The sequence below is a fragment of the Poecilia formosa genome, unplaced genomic scaffold (genome assembly GCF_000485575.1).
Source record: "Poecilia formosa unplaced genomic scaffold, Poecilia_formosa-5.1.2 Scaffold22, whole genome shotgun sequence".
Classification (NCBI taxonomy): Eukaryota; Metazoa; Chordata; class Actinopteri; order Cyprinodontiformes; family Poeciliidae; genus Poecilia; species Poecilia formosa.
The window spans coordinates 434795-449039 of record NW_006799961.1 but is presented as its reverse complement, the minus strand read 5'-3'; the positions used below and the strand labels follow the sequence as shown (position 1 = coordinate 449039).

The 14245-nt window shown below is 38.6% G+C and overlaps 3 protein-coding genes and 1 non-coding gene across 6 annotated transcripts in view; 2 read left to right on the top strand and 2 right to left on the bottom strand.

The window, feature by feature from the left end:
• Positions 1-865: 865 nt before the first annotated feature.
• trnat-agu (transfer RNA threonine (anticodon AGU)) lies at positions 866-939 on the bottom strand. The gene has a single exon. It is a non-coding gene; the product is annotated as a tRNA-Thr (tRNA).
• Positions 940-2501: 1562 nt separating this feature from the next.
• On the top strand, positions 2502-6466 carry cmbl (carboxymethylenebutenolidase homolog (Pseudomonas)). The gene is made up of 6 exons (XM_007547835.2): positions 2502-2608; positions 4529-4743; positions 4843-4950; positions 5056-5198; positions 5280-5371; positions 5925-6466. Exons 2-6 carry the CDS (start codon positions 4529-4531, stop codon positions 6102-6104), a joined length of 738 nt encoding a protein of 245 aa, XP_007547897.1. The 5' UTR covers positions 2502-2608; the 3' UTR covers positions 6105-6466.
• Positions 6465-10248, bottom strand: cct5 (chaperonin containing TCP1, subunit 5 (epsilon)). The gene is made up of 11 exons (XM_007547834.2): positions 10037-10248; positions 9589-9649; positions 9302-9466; positions 8666-8864; positions 8344-8536; positions 7976-8125; positions 7738-7857; positions 7422-7607; positions 7195-7332; positions 6933-7113; positions 6465-6779 (listed from the first exon to the last, which is right to left on the bottom strand). Exons 1-11 carry the CDS (start codon positions 10139-10141, stop codon positions 6652-6654), a joined length of 1626 nt encoding a protein of 541 aa, XP_007547896.1. The 5' UTR covers positions 10142-10248; the 3' UTR covers positions 6465-6651.
• A 138-nt stretch (positions 10249-10386) lies between these two features.
• The window catches only part of mtrr (5-methyltetrahydrofolate-homocysteine methyltransferase reductase), a 35038-nt gene continuing 31179 nt past the window's right edge, over positions 10387-14245 (top strand). The window contains exons 1-7 of one of the 3 annotated variants that reach the window (XM_007547831.2): positions 10387-10572; positions 11443-11587; positions 11735-11888; positions 12028-12145; positions 12231-12651; positions 12732-12845; positions 13934-14090. In XM_007547831.2, coding sequence (XP_007547893.1) covers positions 11444-11587; positions 11735-11888; positions 12028-12145; positions 12231-12651; positions 12732-12845; positions 13934-14090 — 1108 coding nt within the window. In that variant the 5' untranslated portion in view covers positions 10387-10572; position 11443. Of the gene's footprint in view, positions 10573-10642; positions 10954-11442; positions 11588-11734; positions 11889-12027; positions 12146-12230; positions 12652-12731; positions 12846-13933; positions 14091-14245 lie in introns of those variants that run through there. The other 2 variants (XM_016669346.1, XM_007547832.2) reach the window with 2 other exon arrangements.

Genomic DNA, 14245 nt, shown 5'->3' with positions numbered 1-14245 from the left:
TGGAAAAGTATATATGTTTTACATGTGCGTATTTGTACATTTACTAATAGAACCGTACCACAAGAGAGCCAAATTATAATCGCTACACAAAAGATATGTTTGTGACCAGGACGAACTAGATATTGTTGGTTAGCTGAGCCAAATGGTTGGGATACCAGAACAGGGCCAGAAAGCCCATCCCTGCTGCTGTCAAGCTAGTGTCATAACTGTTTTACTTCATTACAATGGATCGATTGTTTCGGTATAAAATAAAACAAAACAACAACTATCAATAAAGTCAGGCTAACATTTTACTATTTAAAGACAGCTATGTATCGGTCTTATTAAAATGAACATGTCTCCATCAGGACAATTTTTGCTAGGTTTCTCTCAAATGATGCTTCTAGAAAGGTGTCCAATTTCAGGTAATAGCCCCACCTACTGGAGGACACTTGTACAAGTTTCGTGAAGCTAAAACCTGGGCGTCTTCCGTTTTGTCCCGAACAGATAAAAGGTGAAGTCTTATCGCTGTAGCTCCAGGCTCAGTTAACGGAGATGCAAAAATTATATTACATCTGGATCTTTGTTTTTGTTTGCATCTCTATCTATTAATTTTTAACCTTTTAAAATTTTATGCGCAGATTTTTTTCAAATAATTTTGTACTACATGAAACCACATTTCTTGGATCTTTTCAATCTTTCTTTCAACCGCATAAAATATATAAAAACATATATCTTATTTCTAATAGAAATCAGCAATGAGCTAATCTAAGTGGATGAGACTTTAATGACATTTGATTGTTTTTTTATCGAGGATATTCGCGTGTAATCTGTTTATAAATTAATTGTTTTGACATTAATAATTACAGGATCACTTATTCTTAAAAGGCACCGCTGGGATTCGAACCCAGGATCTCCTGTTTACTAGACAGGCGCTTTAACCAACTAAGCCACGGCGCCAATATATCAGACATTATACAGGCTACACTGAGCTGCAAACTGGAATCATGACGCTGTTAGACGTATGGTAGCTGGTTTCTTTTGCATCAGAAAAATGGGCACAGAGGAAGAAAAGTTGGATGTGGAAGTAGCAAAATACTGATGAACATTGTACAGTAACAATGTCTGTATGTTACGTAGAACAAAAGAAGAGTTGGCTATAGTGTCATTAATTCATGTCAAGTTTCTCATAAAAATTTAATAAAATTTAAATGAATAATTTCTTAAGATAGGATTTTAAAATTCACACAAATTGTAGGTCTGATTTTAAGCAGTTTGCATTAAAAGATTTGTTCGTTTTAGGACTGTTATTACATGTGGAGTGCAATGAAGTGAGTTATTAGCTCCCTTTAATAATGCAATCAATGCATTTCACTGGGAACAAAACTTTGCACAAGTCAAATGCTTTACTGTGACATTAGACGTTGCTGACATAATCTTGGTCCTGTGATCATTTTTCGAGACTTCTAAAACATGCAACTTTAAAACTTTTATGACCAAAAAACATGTTTATCGACATAGTAAAGGAGGAATTCCCATTCCTGTTCCTTTTCGGTACTGTCTACCAAAGAGGTCCTGCGTTCAAATCCTGTCAAGGGATATTTCTTTAATCCGCCTTTGTTTCAAAGACAAAAACATGTATGTCAGCTTAACTGGATTATTTTCAGTTCTTCTCAGGTTCAAGTGTGTGCATGGTTGTCTGTTCCTTTCTGCCTCTGTGATGGACTGGCAACCTGTCCAGTGTGACTTCCCACCAACTATTAGCAGCTGGTGCAAGGCAGACCTGCTACCAGTGAGGATTAAAACAATACAGATGTCAGTGCCTGTCATTTAGTGCCCTTTAAAAGAAATTGCTTTATTCTAATAGTTTCAGTGTCACCGTGCAACTAAAATGGAACCCTGAACATGTTTTACTCTAAGTAAAATAGCAAATTCTGCACAAAACCTGTTTTATTTTATTTTAGAAAGTTTGAGATGGTGACTGAACTTTGATAAAGTTAGACTCTGCAAGAACAAGTGGGCTTAAAAAATAAATGAATAAAATACCAATCTTTTTATTCAAGCTCACCACACTGTCTTTAAACTTTGCAAAAATATCTCAATGTTCAATGAAAACAGACGACTTTTTTTAATATAAGAGAACTAATTAATTTTATTGAGAAGACTAAGAAGATTTGAGATACAGAAATATCACTTAATGTAAAATATGATTTCCACATGATAACAGGATCGTTTAAAGGCTCTTTAGAAGTTCATTTTATCCTTAACTGCTTTTGTTTGCTGTGACAGTGCTCCTTTCTGAATAAATTGGGCAACATTGATCATTGATCTTCAGATTAAATTTCATGTTGTTAATCTAAATTTTCCCCTTTCAGTTTCTGCAAAGCAAACATTTGACAAACACCAAACTTTCTTACATTACAACAGCATGAAATTTATTTTGTAGTATGAAGAAAAGAAAAGTGCTTTTATTTTGAAACCAACCACAAGAAAGTCTTGGCAGGTAGATGTTTGTCACGTGACCAGTTATTTATTCTAGTAGCCCATTCATTGTGTCTCAGAGTCTGCAAGCCTCTCCTTTTCCTCACTTTAGCCATTACTATACTTTGGAGAGCCCCAGGACAATACGGTATGTGTCTAAATCAGTGCAAGCTGACTTTGAAAAAGCTAACGGAATGCTTAAAAATCTGCATAATTCTCACATTTTTGGAAAATAAGCTATTTATTAGCCATAAAAATCGTTTTGAGGGTTTCTTGCAAAAATGCTTCGTCACTCTGTTGCGTAACATAGAGACTTTTACCATAATGATCCTAAGTGAGCAACTTTGTTACAAAACTTGAGCTTTAATCATTCTACCGTGGTGGCATAAATTAAGATTTCAAAGGCTTAAATCACAGATTTCTTATGTGCATTGGTATTAAGTGACTTCGATAATGACCGTAGTCGTTGCCAGACCAGACAGTTTACGGAAGCATAGTACTCAAACTGCTTTTCTTTCTTTCTTTCTTTCCTTCCTTCCTTTTTTTTTTTACCGTAAAACCCTAAACGTGAACAAAATACGCAATGCATTTTCATCACGATGTTTAAACTCCTAACTGATGAGATTATACTTTTAAAAATTCACATAGGAGAATGATAAATATGTAGCTACAAAAAATGATCTAGCAGAATGTATTTTTTTTGCTATGGGAACTGCTCCTTTGGTCTCTATTTTCTCTCTTACTTTCCTCAGTCATCCAGCATCTCTTCTTTGCCTTTCCACAATCAAACCCTGTTTATCTGCAGTAGCTTGTAAAATTTACAAAATATTTCTTTTCCATCTTTACGTGATTCACATAAAGAGCATTAGGATAAGAAGACTAATTGGAACAAGGTTAGCGCTATTCCATCAAATGCTGTGACATCTTGTTCCACAAGTCATTCACTTTTCACCTTAATTACACCAACATATTCATTAGGTCATTTAATACGTTATTCAGCCTGCCACTGTTTTCATTAGGAACAAATCCAGTTATGAAATGTCCAACTGTGGTCGGACAAAAGATTTGCTTAGTCACCTCTGTGACTAAGCAAATCACTGAAAAGCATGTCTGAAAACATGCTTTTCAGATGTTGATTGATGAGAGGAGTGGCGACTGACTTCTTCTGAGTTCAGCAGATAACTCGATAAAACCAAGTTACTTATTCTTTTTTAAAGATCACAGAGGTCGTGGAGTTACAATTATTTTAAAAAAATAAAATAAATAAATAATTCCTGATCTTTAAAACTGAATTTCAAATTTAAAAAGGAATTCAACTAGTGGAGACCCCAAAGTGTCACGGGTCAGTTAATAATTAAAACTTCATTTATGCCAAACTTTGAATGAAACTTTAAAGGAGTACATAAATAAATAAAATATTAAATCTCTAATTATTTAATGAAATTAATAATTTATATAATACACATAATTGAAGTATGAATGTGTTATAATGTTAAAATCAGTTTAAAAAAGAAAAAAAAAACTTCAGGACCTAGTAATTATAATGTACCATAGGTGAACTTTTCTGAAACAATTTAAACTGCATTACCTCCATAAATACACCCTATTGGCTAATCACCTGCTGAACCTTGTTAATAGCACTGTTATTCACAGACTTTGATAGGTAAGGCTGACAGATAATAATATCATGATGTGCTGCAGAGCTGGACTGGATAATAATTCATTAGCAGGTGAAATAACTGTACATGATTTTAAATCAAAGTTAAGCTAAACATGAATAATTTCCCAATTGAATTCTTCAGTTACATATCCAATAAATGATTCCATGATACACCTAATACTATTATTATTATTTATTATATATATACTTTCTTTCATCATCACTAATATTAGTACTTTTAAATGGCATCTTTGGATTATGGCCCCTTTCAGCCCATATTAAAAATGCATGTTATTTTCCCAAATTAACCCGTGGTCACACAACATGCCCTCTTTACCTGCAAATATTTGTTCTGACAGACAGAGACACTTCCAGTCTTCATCATGCCGCGTCTGTGTGTGTTATTAGATGGCAAATGAGGCCAAGCCATGCCCCTGTGATATTGGTGATCGGTCTGATTACGGAGGGCTGGGCCAGGAGGTCCAGATCGAGCACATCAAGGCATACGTAGTGAAACCCTCTGCCGCATCGGACAAGGCTGTGATTGTCATCCAAGACATCTTCGGATGGGAGCTTCCCAACACCAGATATATGGCTGACATGCTGGCTGCCAATGGATACACGTGTGTTGAAACGTTGCTTCTCTATGTTAACTGAAAAATGCATCAGGATCGTTATACTATTTGCCCCGATGGTCACTTTCCGCTTTTTCTCCTGTGCAGTGCTGTTTGTCCCGACTTCTTTGTCGGGAAGGAACCTTGGAGTCCAACCAAAGACTGGTCCACATTTCAGGAGTGGCTTAAGGATAAAAAACCAACTGACATTAACAAGTGAGTGCACTTTCAGTTCAGCTTATCTAGGCGGACTCTTATTGGGCAGTGCTTGTCTTGAATCTTTAACATCACGCATGAGTCTTAAAGTTATTTCCTTCTCAGAGAGGTCGACGTTGTGCTGAAATACCTGAAGGAGCAGTGTGGAGCCAAGCGCATCGGAACAGTGGGCTTTTGCTGGGGAGGAGTGGCAACACATTACTTGGCCTTGTTATATCCTGAAATCAAAGCCGGGGTGTCTGTTTATGGTACGTCGTTTAACCAGCAGAATACATAGTATTGTTTATTTAAGTTGGACTGAGAATGGGGTTTACGTGTTAACTCTGCAGGAATAGTTCGTGAAAGAGAGGATAGGTATTCGCTGAAGAGCCCGACACTGTTCATCTTTGCAGAAAACGATAATGTCATCCCTCTGGATCAGGTGAGTGTGTTCTTTTTCTGACTTCTGCTTAATTCATGCTTTCATTTAGAATGCTTTTAATTAACTTTGGAGTGTTCCTATAGACCCGTTCAAAAACTGTGATATTCCTTGAACATTTTCTCACTTTGTAAAGATTCAGTGCATATTAAAGTTTTATATAATAGATCAACCTGATATGTGCGATTTTTAGTTTTTGGAAAAATACAGCATTACCTTTGCATATGCCCCCCATAGCCTCTTTCCGACATACCATCCATTAATGAATGAAGTATAAAAATTGCAGTGAAGGAGGAACGCCAATAAGTTAAATGAAATGAGTTTTATTTGTGCATTTGTTTTGTATATCTGCAATCTGATCTCCCTTGGAAAAGATTGACGAAGTACCCTTCAAAATAATGTGCTGCTTTGTGTTGCCTTATCTCCTAAAATTCTACTGAAACACTTAACGTTTAAGACTTCAATATGACAAAATGCAAAAAAAGTTCTGAGGTATTGCACGCATACTGTAGCAAGACACTGTGTGCTTAAACAAACTTGTTCTTTCACTCATTAGGTCAGTGCCCTGGAAGCAAACCTGAAAGAGAAATGCACAGTAGACTTCCAGTTGAAAATATTTCCTGGACAGACCCATGGCTTTGTCCACCGCAAGAGAGAGGACATCAACCCAGCTGACAAACCCCAAATTGAGGAGGCCAGAAAGGATATGCTCAACTGGCTCAATAAATACATCTAAACATGTGAAATAAATCAAAGCTTAAATTTAAACTTAAGCTGAAAATAGTGCCTTAAAACACAATCAGATTAATATGGATATTGATTGGTGGGTTATGTAACTTTGGGGTTGATATTACATCATACACGTGTATTTTTTTAATGTCTGGATGAAAGCATAATTTCTTCTGAAAAAAAAAAAATTTAACCAATAAATCATGATTGTGTGCCAAAAACAGACTGAATGCAGTACAGAAACACTATGAACACAGCAACAAAATATACTCAATGAAATGATGAGATTTTTAATATTTATATCTGAACACGTAAATGTACCCAATGAGCAATAATCGAATGTCAATAAAAGTGAAGCACATGGAAATTTCATCAGTCAAACGTTTTATTGGCGACTTTGTAACGAATAAAGCTTGGACATGTTGTATCAAATGATAAATAGCAGTATGCAGTGCGACGTGGACATGGAGCTCGAGGAAGTGCCAAAGACCTCTGAAACAGCTCACTCATTTAACCCCCTCACACTCGAGCTGCTTTCCTTCAGTCGGGGAGCTTCAGTCTTCGCTCTCTCCTTGGTTTCGGATGTCATCTATCTTTAGGACCATCTTAACCACCTGGGTAGCCAAAAAGATCTGCTGCTTCTTGCCAATCAAGGTCTCAATTACATGTTGCTGCTTCATGTCTGCGCAGGACGAAACAAAGCCAATTAAGCTAAGTGAGGGCTTAAAGGTTTTCTCAATAAATTTATGTTGGTAGACAAAGAAGAGAAAAAAAGATATATATATATTTTTTGTATCAATTATCCAGATCAGAGAACAAAGCACAAACGCCTTACCATTGGTGTTTTTGTGCAAGCAGTCGATGCCGAGGAAAGGGTTGTTGTCCTTTACTTGTCTGGCTCTGACCTCAGTCATAGTCTGGATGGGGCTGAGTCCGCTGTTCTCGGCCAATGCCATTGGGATGACCTCTAGAGCATCAGCAAACGACCTCATGGCATACTGTTCCAATGATGGGCACTGTTGAAGAAAACCGATGTAAGTACAAAAAGGTCCAAGTGTCAACATCAAGATTTTTACATCAGGTGTCTAAAGTCGTACATTATCCGCCGCCTGGTTCACAGCGAGAGCACATGCAATCTCTGACGCTCCGCCGCCATAAACAACACGGTTGTCTCTGACCAAATTGCGAATTACACACAGAGCATCATGGAGCGCACGCTTGGCTTCCTCGATGATCTATTATCAAACAGGAAAAGAGTGGATTAAAACCAACATGCACCAAGGTAAATACGTAGTTTACAGGGCGAGGGATGGTTGGTGCTCACCATTTTGTTGCCACCACGGATGAAAATGGTTACAGCCCTGGTGTTTTTGCACTCTGTGATCACCAGCATGTGGTCCTTGGTTGTGCCAAAGGAGATTTCCTTCACTAAGCCGGCGGTGCCCAGCTTCTCTGGCGTCAGCTCGCAGAACCTCGGCACAATCCGCCCCCCTGTGGCTATCGCTATCAACTGCACCAAAAACATAAAACATACCGAGTAATTAGTAAGTAATATACTCGATTTAATGGAATGATCAAGGTGGAAAGAGTTCAGAAAAGTTTGATTTTAAGGTCTTCAGCACATTTTAACCATTTCTTACTTCAATCTCTGGCCCACCGATCCAGCGCACAGCAGGCAGCTCGTTTTGCAGCAGAAGGTGGTTCGCCTCGTCATCAAAGCCCCACTGGCAGATGGCCAAGTTAGCACCAGTGCTTTTAACCTGAAATAAACACACACATGTATTGTTTACACCAAGTGAGTTAATCAAAGATTTAAATCGTTACGACAATCAGCTCTCGCAACAATCTAAAGCAGGACAGTAAATTTGGGGCGTTCACCTGCTGGATCATCTCTTCAAACTTTTCTTTTTCATACTTCTGCAGGGCTTTGTAGTCCTCAACTGAAGTCACATCCAACTTATGCTTGGTCTTGGGCTTCGGAGGCTCAAACGGGCAGGTCAAGATAGCGATTTTAGCATCATTTAGAGCCTTTTAAAAAAGAAGAAGACATTTGAATCGTTATAATACAGCTAAATGAGATGTAGGTAATCAAATTGATCTACATCCTGTTAATTTATTCTTAATCTGAAAAAATAAATTCCAAATTTATTTTTCATCTTGCTGGAGGGAAATTAGAAGCAGATAATTAAAAGATGATTAACAAAAAAAGACAAGAATCCTCTCACGATATTATTGTGAGATTATACCTTGGGCATCTGAGGGTGGCTGAACTCTTTGTCAACTACCACACCCTTGATGAGCTGTGTGTCCTCCAGCTTTCCTCCTACTTTCCCTTCCACCTTGATGAGCTCGAAGTCTACATCCTTCCTTTCCATGTCAGCCACAGTGAGGATGGCATTCACTGCGATCTCTGCCATCTGCCTGTGGCACCGGTTAATTCTAGAAAACAAGGAACACCCCCCCAAAAAAAAAAAATTCAATATAACCAACAGGCTTGATTATGTGAAGTTGGGAAATAAAAAGACCTCCCACAAATGTTACTGTGAACCCAAAAACCTTACAACTTACACTTTTGATCCCAGTGTTGTCATGGCAGTCTGGATGAGAGGTTCAGTGTTGTTGGGATCACAGGGAAAAGTTTCTGCCATTTTGTCTAGTGTGTCTATAGCGATGCGTGCAGCCTGGTCGTACCCATCAGAGATCCTGATGGGGTGGATCCCTCGGTCCAGCAGCTGCTCGGCCTGCTCGAGCAGCGCTCCAGCCAGCACTGAAACAAAAATAAAAACGTCCAAGTTAAAATCTACCATCTAAAATTAGAGGCTAAGGTCCCATGTTCGATTCTTGAGCCATCATTAAGATGGGGAAGATGTCTTCCCCATCTTAATGAACCTTCTTCCTATTAAGCTAAAAACAAAAGAAGGCCACTAGCGCCATAAGAACAAGATCCAATTAATGAAAAAAAAAATAAAATAAAAATTGTCTAGAGAAAAAAATATTTTTTATTTTTTTAAGAACAATATATGTATTGTAACATTAATGTATTAATTAATTGAAACATTAATTGGATTACTCCCCAAAAAAGCTGTTAGTAGCAGTCCTACCTGATATCAACAGTTTTTATTTGAGTACAGGACTATTTTGTAAATTAATAATTGTAGCAGAATGGATTCAGAAGCACCATCACATCTGTGCCAGATCACATACCAACAACTCCAGTGGTTCCATCACCAATCTCATCATCTTGGGACTTGGACAGCTCCACCATAAGCTTGGCAATCTGATGGTCCACATCCATCATGCTGAGAATAGTGGCTCCATCGTTAGTGACGGTCACCTCTCCATCCTTGTCAACCATCATTTTGTCCAGACCTAATTAATAATTGTTAAAGAGGAATGTTAATACATTTAACAGTATATAGAAAGTAGAGGTTTGAAATAAAAGCCACTCGAAATGAGCCGAAATGACAGCATAGTGTATAGTTCTTGCATACCGTTAGGTCCCAAAGATGTTTTCAGCGTTGAAGCGACTGCTTTGGCTGCCATGATGTGAGACTATAAAAAAACGCAATATTTGAAATTAGCCAATAATTTCATCTTCTCTTTTATCACTTAAGAATTTGTCACCTAAGATGGCTTTGTTATAGAGGTGATGCACATCACCACTGACTACTGTGAATAGAGCTCTGTGAAGCAACACCCCCTAGCTCAATGCCTTACAGAGGAGCACATGGGCCTCCATGTTAGCATGACAGCTTACAAATCTTTCAAGTGATGTTACGATACTAATGCAAATCAGCTGGACTTCCAGGACATACCTATGCATTTAATGCAAGCGTTTAAGTTTAAGCGCCTCTCGTACTTAGCTCAAATAATAAGAAAACATCAAATTCACTTCTACTTCACCATAATGCTAATTTTTTGCTAGCTAGCCCATTGTACCTTCAATGCGTCAATTCCCGTTAGCCGAGTCTTCTTGTCTTGGTCTTTAATGATGATAAAAGGTCTGCCATATTCATCAAATGCCAATGTGCCCAACGTGGACATGTTGAGTGATGATTTAAGAGTCGCTATGTGCGCTCAGTACTTAGAAAAGTGAGTTTCAAAGATGTTGTTCTGGAGTGTTGCTAGACTGCAAGCCGCACGGTTCTGCCGGCGACTTCTGGAAGGCTCCACGGGCGGGGAGGGCGGAACCAAATACTCAGAAATGTGCCTTACTAAATGCTCAAAAATATTCTAATAAAGGTACAGTTCACTCTTCTGTCTAAAATAATGAACTATTATGCTTGATAAAAAAATATTTACAACATTGGCATGACAACCGTTGAGAAAAACATTAGCAAAAAGTGTTTTTTTGCAACGTGGTTTATTCCGATCACACTCAATCTCAGCAGGCGCTCTGATCTCGCGTGAATTCAGAAAAATTAAGTAAATGGAAATGTGTTGACGAGGTGAATTTGTAAAGCCATTCTAAAAAGGTAAGAGCCGCTCTGCAGAATAAATGTCTGTTAGCTCTATTGTTAGCTATATTGTTTAACTTATGCGGTGCCGTAAAATAGTATTTCATTTGCACGAACGGAAGCAAATGTTTACAGCAAGAGTTGACCCGGAGTTCAGATAAATGTGCTTTACTTTCTGAACTTGCTATATTTTTTAGTTTCGACAGTGGCTGCTTTTACTTTGTTTATAAGTGACAAAATCTACACATTTCGCTCCCACGTGTGCTGTTATGAATACAGCTGTCAACGTGAAAGTTGGACGTAATTTCCGGTGTGCTGTTGATATGATTCCGGTCAGGTTTTACCCAACTTGGAAGGTGTTATTGTGGCCATCTGTCTGTTTTTTGTCCAAGTATGTTGGTAAGAGGATACATCTGTTACACACTCCTACTCCGAGTGGACAATCAGATTTGATCTGTTACATCCATCAACAACTGTTTTGTTTAGCGACACTCATTGCAAGGTTGTGTCTGCTTTTCTCTCGGGCATTAAACTACACATTTTAAAATATTGCTTATGCTGTGGGTTACCATAAATTACTGCCTTAATACTTTGTGGAGCCTTCATACGACTCATTGATTTATGCTGAGACAAAATGATAAACAAGTGGACTCTTTACTAATCAGGGAACGTTTGAGGACATCTGGTTGCACAAAGTAAATGCAGAATGCAAATGCATGCCACACTTGTCAGTTACACATTTATAAGCATTTTGTGCTGCCAAACTAGGCGGCAGCTGAGACTACTGTAACAATGTGGTGACAGTAACTCTGAGTGGGGGGAAAAAAGATTAGAGTATATTTATACTAATACAAAAAAAAAGCCCTCTTTTTTTTCTGGCTTTCCTAGCATGCCTCTTGAGGTGAAGCCTCGTTTTGTTGTGCTGTACGGCTCTCAGAAGGGTCAGGCTCAGTCCATAGCTGAGGGCATCGCCGAGGAGGCCGAGGAGCACGGCCTGGTTGCTGAGCTCTGCTGCCTGAACCAAGACGACAAGGTATCTGTCAGTATAACAGAATTACTTTTGCACTGCATGAGTTCCTGCACACTAAGAAACCATTCGGAACAAGATAAGGATTCCCCTAAATCGCCTGAATGCTTTGCAGAAATGCTGATAACTAGTTTGGAGTATGTATGCTTCTAGTATAACTTGGAGAAGGAGTGTGCCCCGGTAGTCTTTGTCGTGTCTACCACTGGAGATGGGGAGCCTCCCGACAATGCCCTACAGTTTGTGAAGCGCATCAAGAAAAGGACCCTCTCCCCTGACCATTATAAACACCTTTTATACGCACTTTTAGGTAATTTCTTACACAAGGGGTGTTAAGGAATTCCTTGTGTAGTTTATCCATCAAAAATACGAAAGCTGCTTTGTCATGATTTATAAAGCAGATGTAACCTCTGTTCAGTCGCTCATCAGCTGTTCTCTGTTTATCTCAGCTTTAGGAGATACAAATTACGCAAATTTCTGCAACTGCGGGAAGACGATTGAACGTCGTCTTCGGGAACTCGGAGCCAGACAGTTCTACCCGACGGGGTACGCAGACGACGGCGTAGGGTAAGCGGACATCCAACTTTCATCATTTCTCTCCTCTCTGTCCTGCTGCTGTTTTATAATCTCGCCGATTTTGTTGTGTCTAAAGGCTGGAGCTGGTTATTGACCCTTGGCTCAAAGGACTGTGGAATTCCATTAAAGACGCTTTAACAAAGATGGCTTCCGACAGAAATGTCCAACTTAAGGAAGATTCTGCCAAAGAAATTCCTGAGTCATCCTTACCGGACGTCCAGTTGAACCTCTTGAGCATCGCAGATAAACAGATCTGTGAGCCAGACTCTAAATATTCACCTTCTTTGGCCATTTCTGATGTCAGGCCACCTCCGGCATCAACTGTCTATACATCAGCACCAAACACACAAGCCTGTAGTGAAGGAATCCCCCAGGTTTCCTTGGCAGCCTCACTGACAAGCTCCGTACCGCCGCTGTCTGAGTCCTCTCTGAATGTTCCTGCGCTACCTCCGGCATACTTAGATGTTACTTTACAGGAAGCAGACGCTGCGGAGCAGGTGATGAATTTTCAAGACGGAAAAGGAAAACACATCTGCTATACTTATCCCTTCACCCCATAAATGTTTTCTTTTTTCAGGCTGCTGAACGTTTGAGCAAGGAGGCTCGTTACGAGGTGCCCATCTCTAAGGCAGTTCAGCTGAGTAAAGGAGACTCGGTGAAGACAGCTCTTCTGCTGGAACTGGATATTTCTGTAAGCGTCGCAATATACTATATAGTTACCTCTTTACTTATTGATTCCCCTCGCAAAGGTGTTTTAAAAAGTCTAAAAATAAATAACTTTTTTTGGTGCATTCACATAGTCTCACACAGAAAACAGTGGAAAAATCCAAACTTTGATTTGAGTACACATATTGAATAAATGAACCGTCTCTCATCATTCCAGATCATACTTGGCCATCTCTTATGCTGTCTTTTCTTAAGTTCAACCCACAAGTTTTTAGGATGGTTATATAAGAAGATGGTTTATATAAGAAGGTCGATTCTGTATATTTTGTGTACTATATTTAAGTATATTTGTTTTTCAGGATGTATTAAAACTCTTCATCTACAGTATTACACAAAAAAAAAAAAATCACTGCAATAATTAGGCATATCCTAGATTTTCATATGAAATAAGTATCAACATTAATGTTCTGTTAGAAGTGGCCACAGTTGCATTTAAAACATCCTGTTATTTCAAAGAGTTTGCGATGCTCAGCAATGAGCGTGAGGTGCTTTTCCTCACGCTCACCTGGAGAATGAAGAGCTGAAAAACTTAATTTTAGCATCACCTCAGACAGGGATTCCAAGCAGAGATTCATTAACTACACGCATTTGTGTACACGATGGTAAGAAAAATGAGGAAGTTTTTTTTTTTGTGGCATGCTTCCTAAATAAGAGAGGGTTATTAGAAAGCTTGCTTTTAACTTCAGTTCTCTTTCTGCTTTGGGAATATTTCTTTTCCTCCCTTGCCATCCTCTTTACTGTGGTTTTCTTTCAAGATAAAATTGTGTCCTTGCCCAGCCTTGTTTGTCACAGTTCCAGGACTCTTGCAGACATTTTCTTACAAAATGGTTTACATAAATATATGATGGTATTCAGTGGGGGTTTCCCCGCTAAACAAATGGCTTGAGGTGTCTACATTTTTCTGTTAGATTATGGTACCACAAATTAATTTGTTCTAAGACGTTTAATTTTTTTTTTTTTTTTTTTTTTTTACCAAATAAGTGGGGAAACTGCTGTGGGGTATTACGACAACATTATATAACATAGGTTCTTACATTTTTATATCATCGCTAGGCTTTCCCATCCATGACCTATCACCCTGGAGATTCTTTTGACGTGTTTTGCCCAAATGTGGCCGAAGAGGTGGACCACCTGCTCCACAGACTCGGCCTTCAGGACCAGAAGAACCATCGCGTTCAGATCTCTCTAAAAGACAATACAAAGAAAAAAGGTAAGATCAGAATAGTTTTTTTTTCTGTTTTGTTTAAACAACCAGAGTCTTACATAAACACGTTGTAACAAATTGAACGTCATTTTGTGTGCTTTTCATAATAAATCCTCTTTACAAAGTGTAGTTTTACATTCTTGGATTTTCTTTTCTTCCCT

Bases quoted from the DNA above. Each gene is read 5' to 3' on its own strand.
- cct5 (XM_007547834.2), bottom strand. From the start codon at position 10,141: ATGTCCACGTTGGGCACATTGGCATTTGATGAATATGGCAGACCTTTT. The intron at 7,858-7,975 runs GTGAACGCCCCA...TGTTTATTTCAG, and splicing joins TTGAAGAGATGATCCAGCAG to GTTAAAAGCACTGGTGCTAA. The intron at 7,114-7,194 runs GTACGACTTTAG...TTTCTTCAACAG, and splicing joins TGAACCAGGCGGCGGATAAT to TGCCCATCATTGGAACAGTA.
- cmbl (XM_007547835.2), top strand. From the start codon at position 4,529: ATGGCAAATGAGGCCAAGCCATGCCCCTGTGATATTGGTGATCGGTCT. The intron at 4,744-4,842 runs GTGTGTTGAAAC...TCTCCTGTGCAG, and splicing joins CTGGCTGCCAATGGATACAC to TGCTGTTTGTCCCGACTTCT. The intron at 5,199-5,279 runs GTACGTCGTTTA...TTAACTCTGCAG, and splicing joins AGCCGGGGTGTCTGTTTATG to GAATAGTTCGTGAAAGAGAG.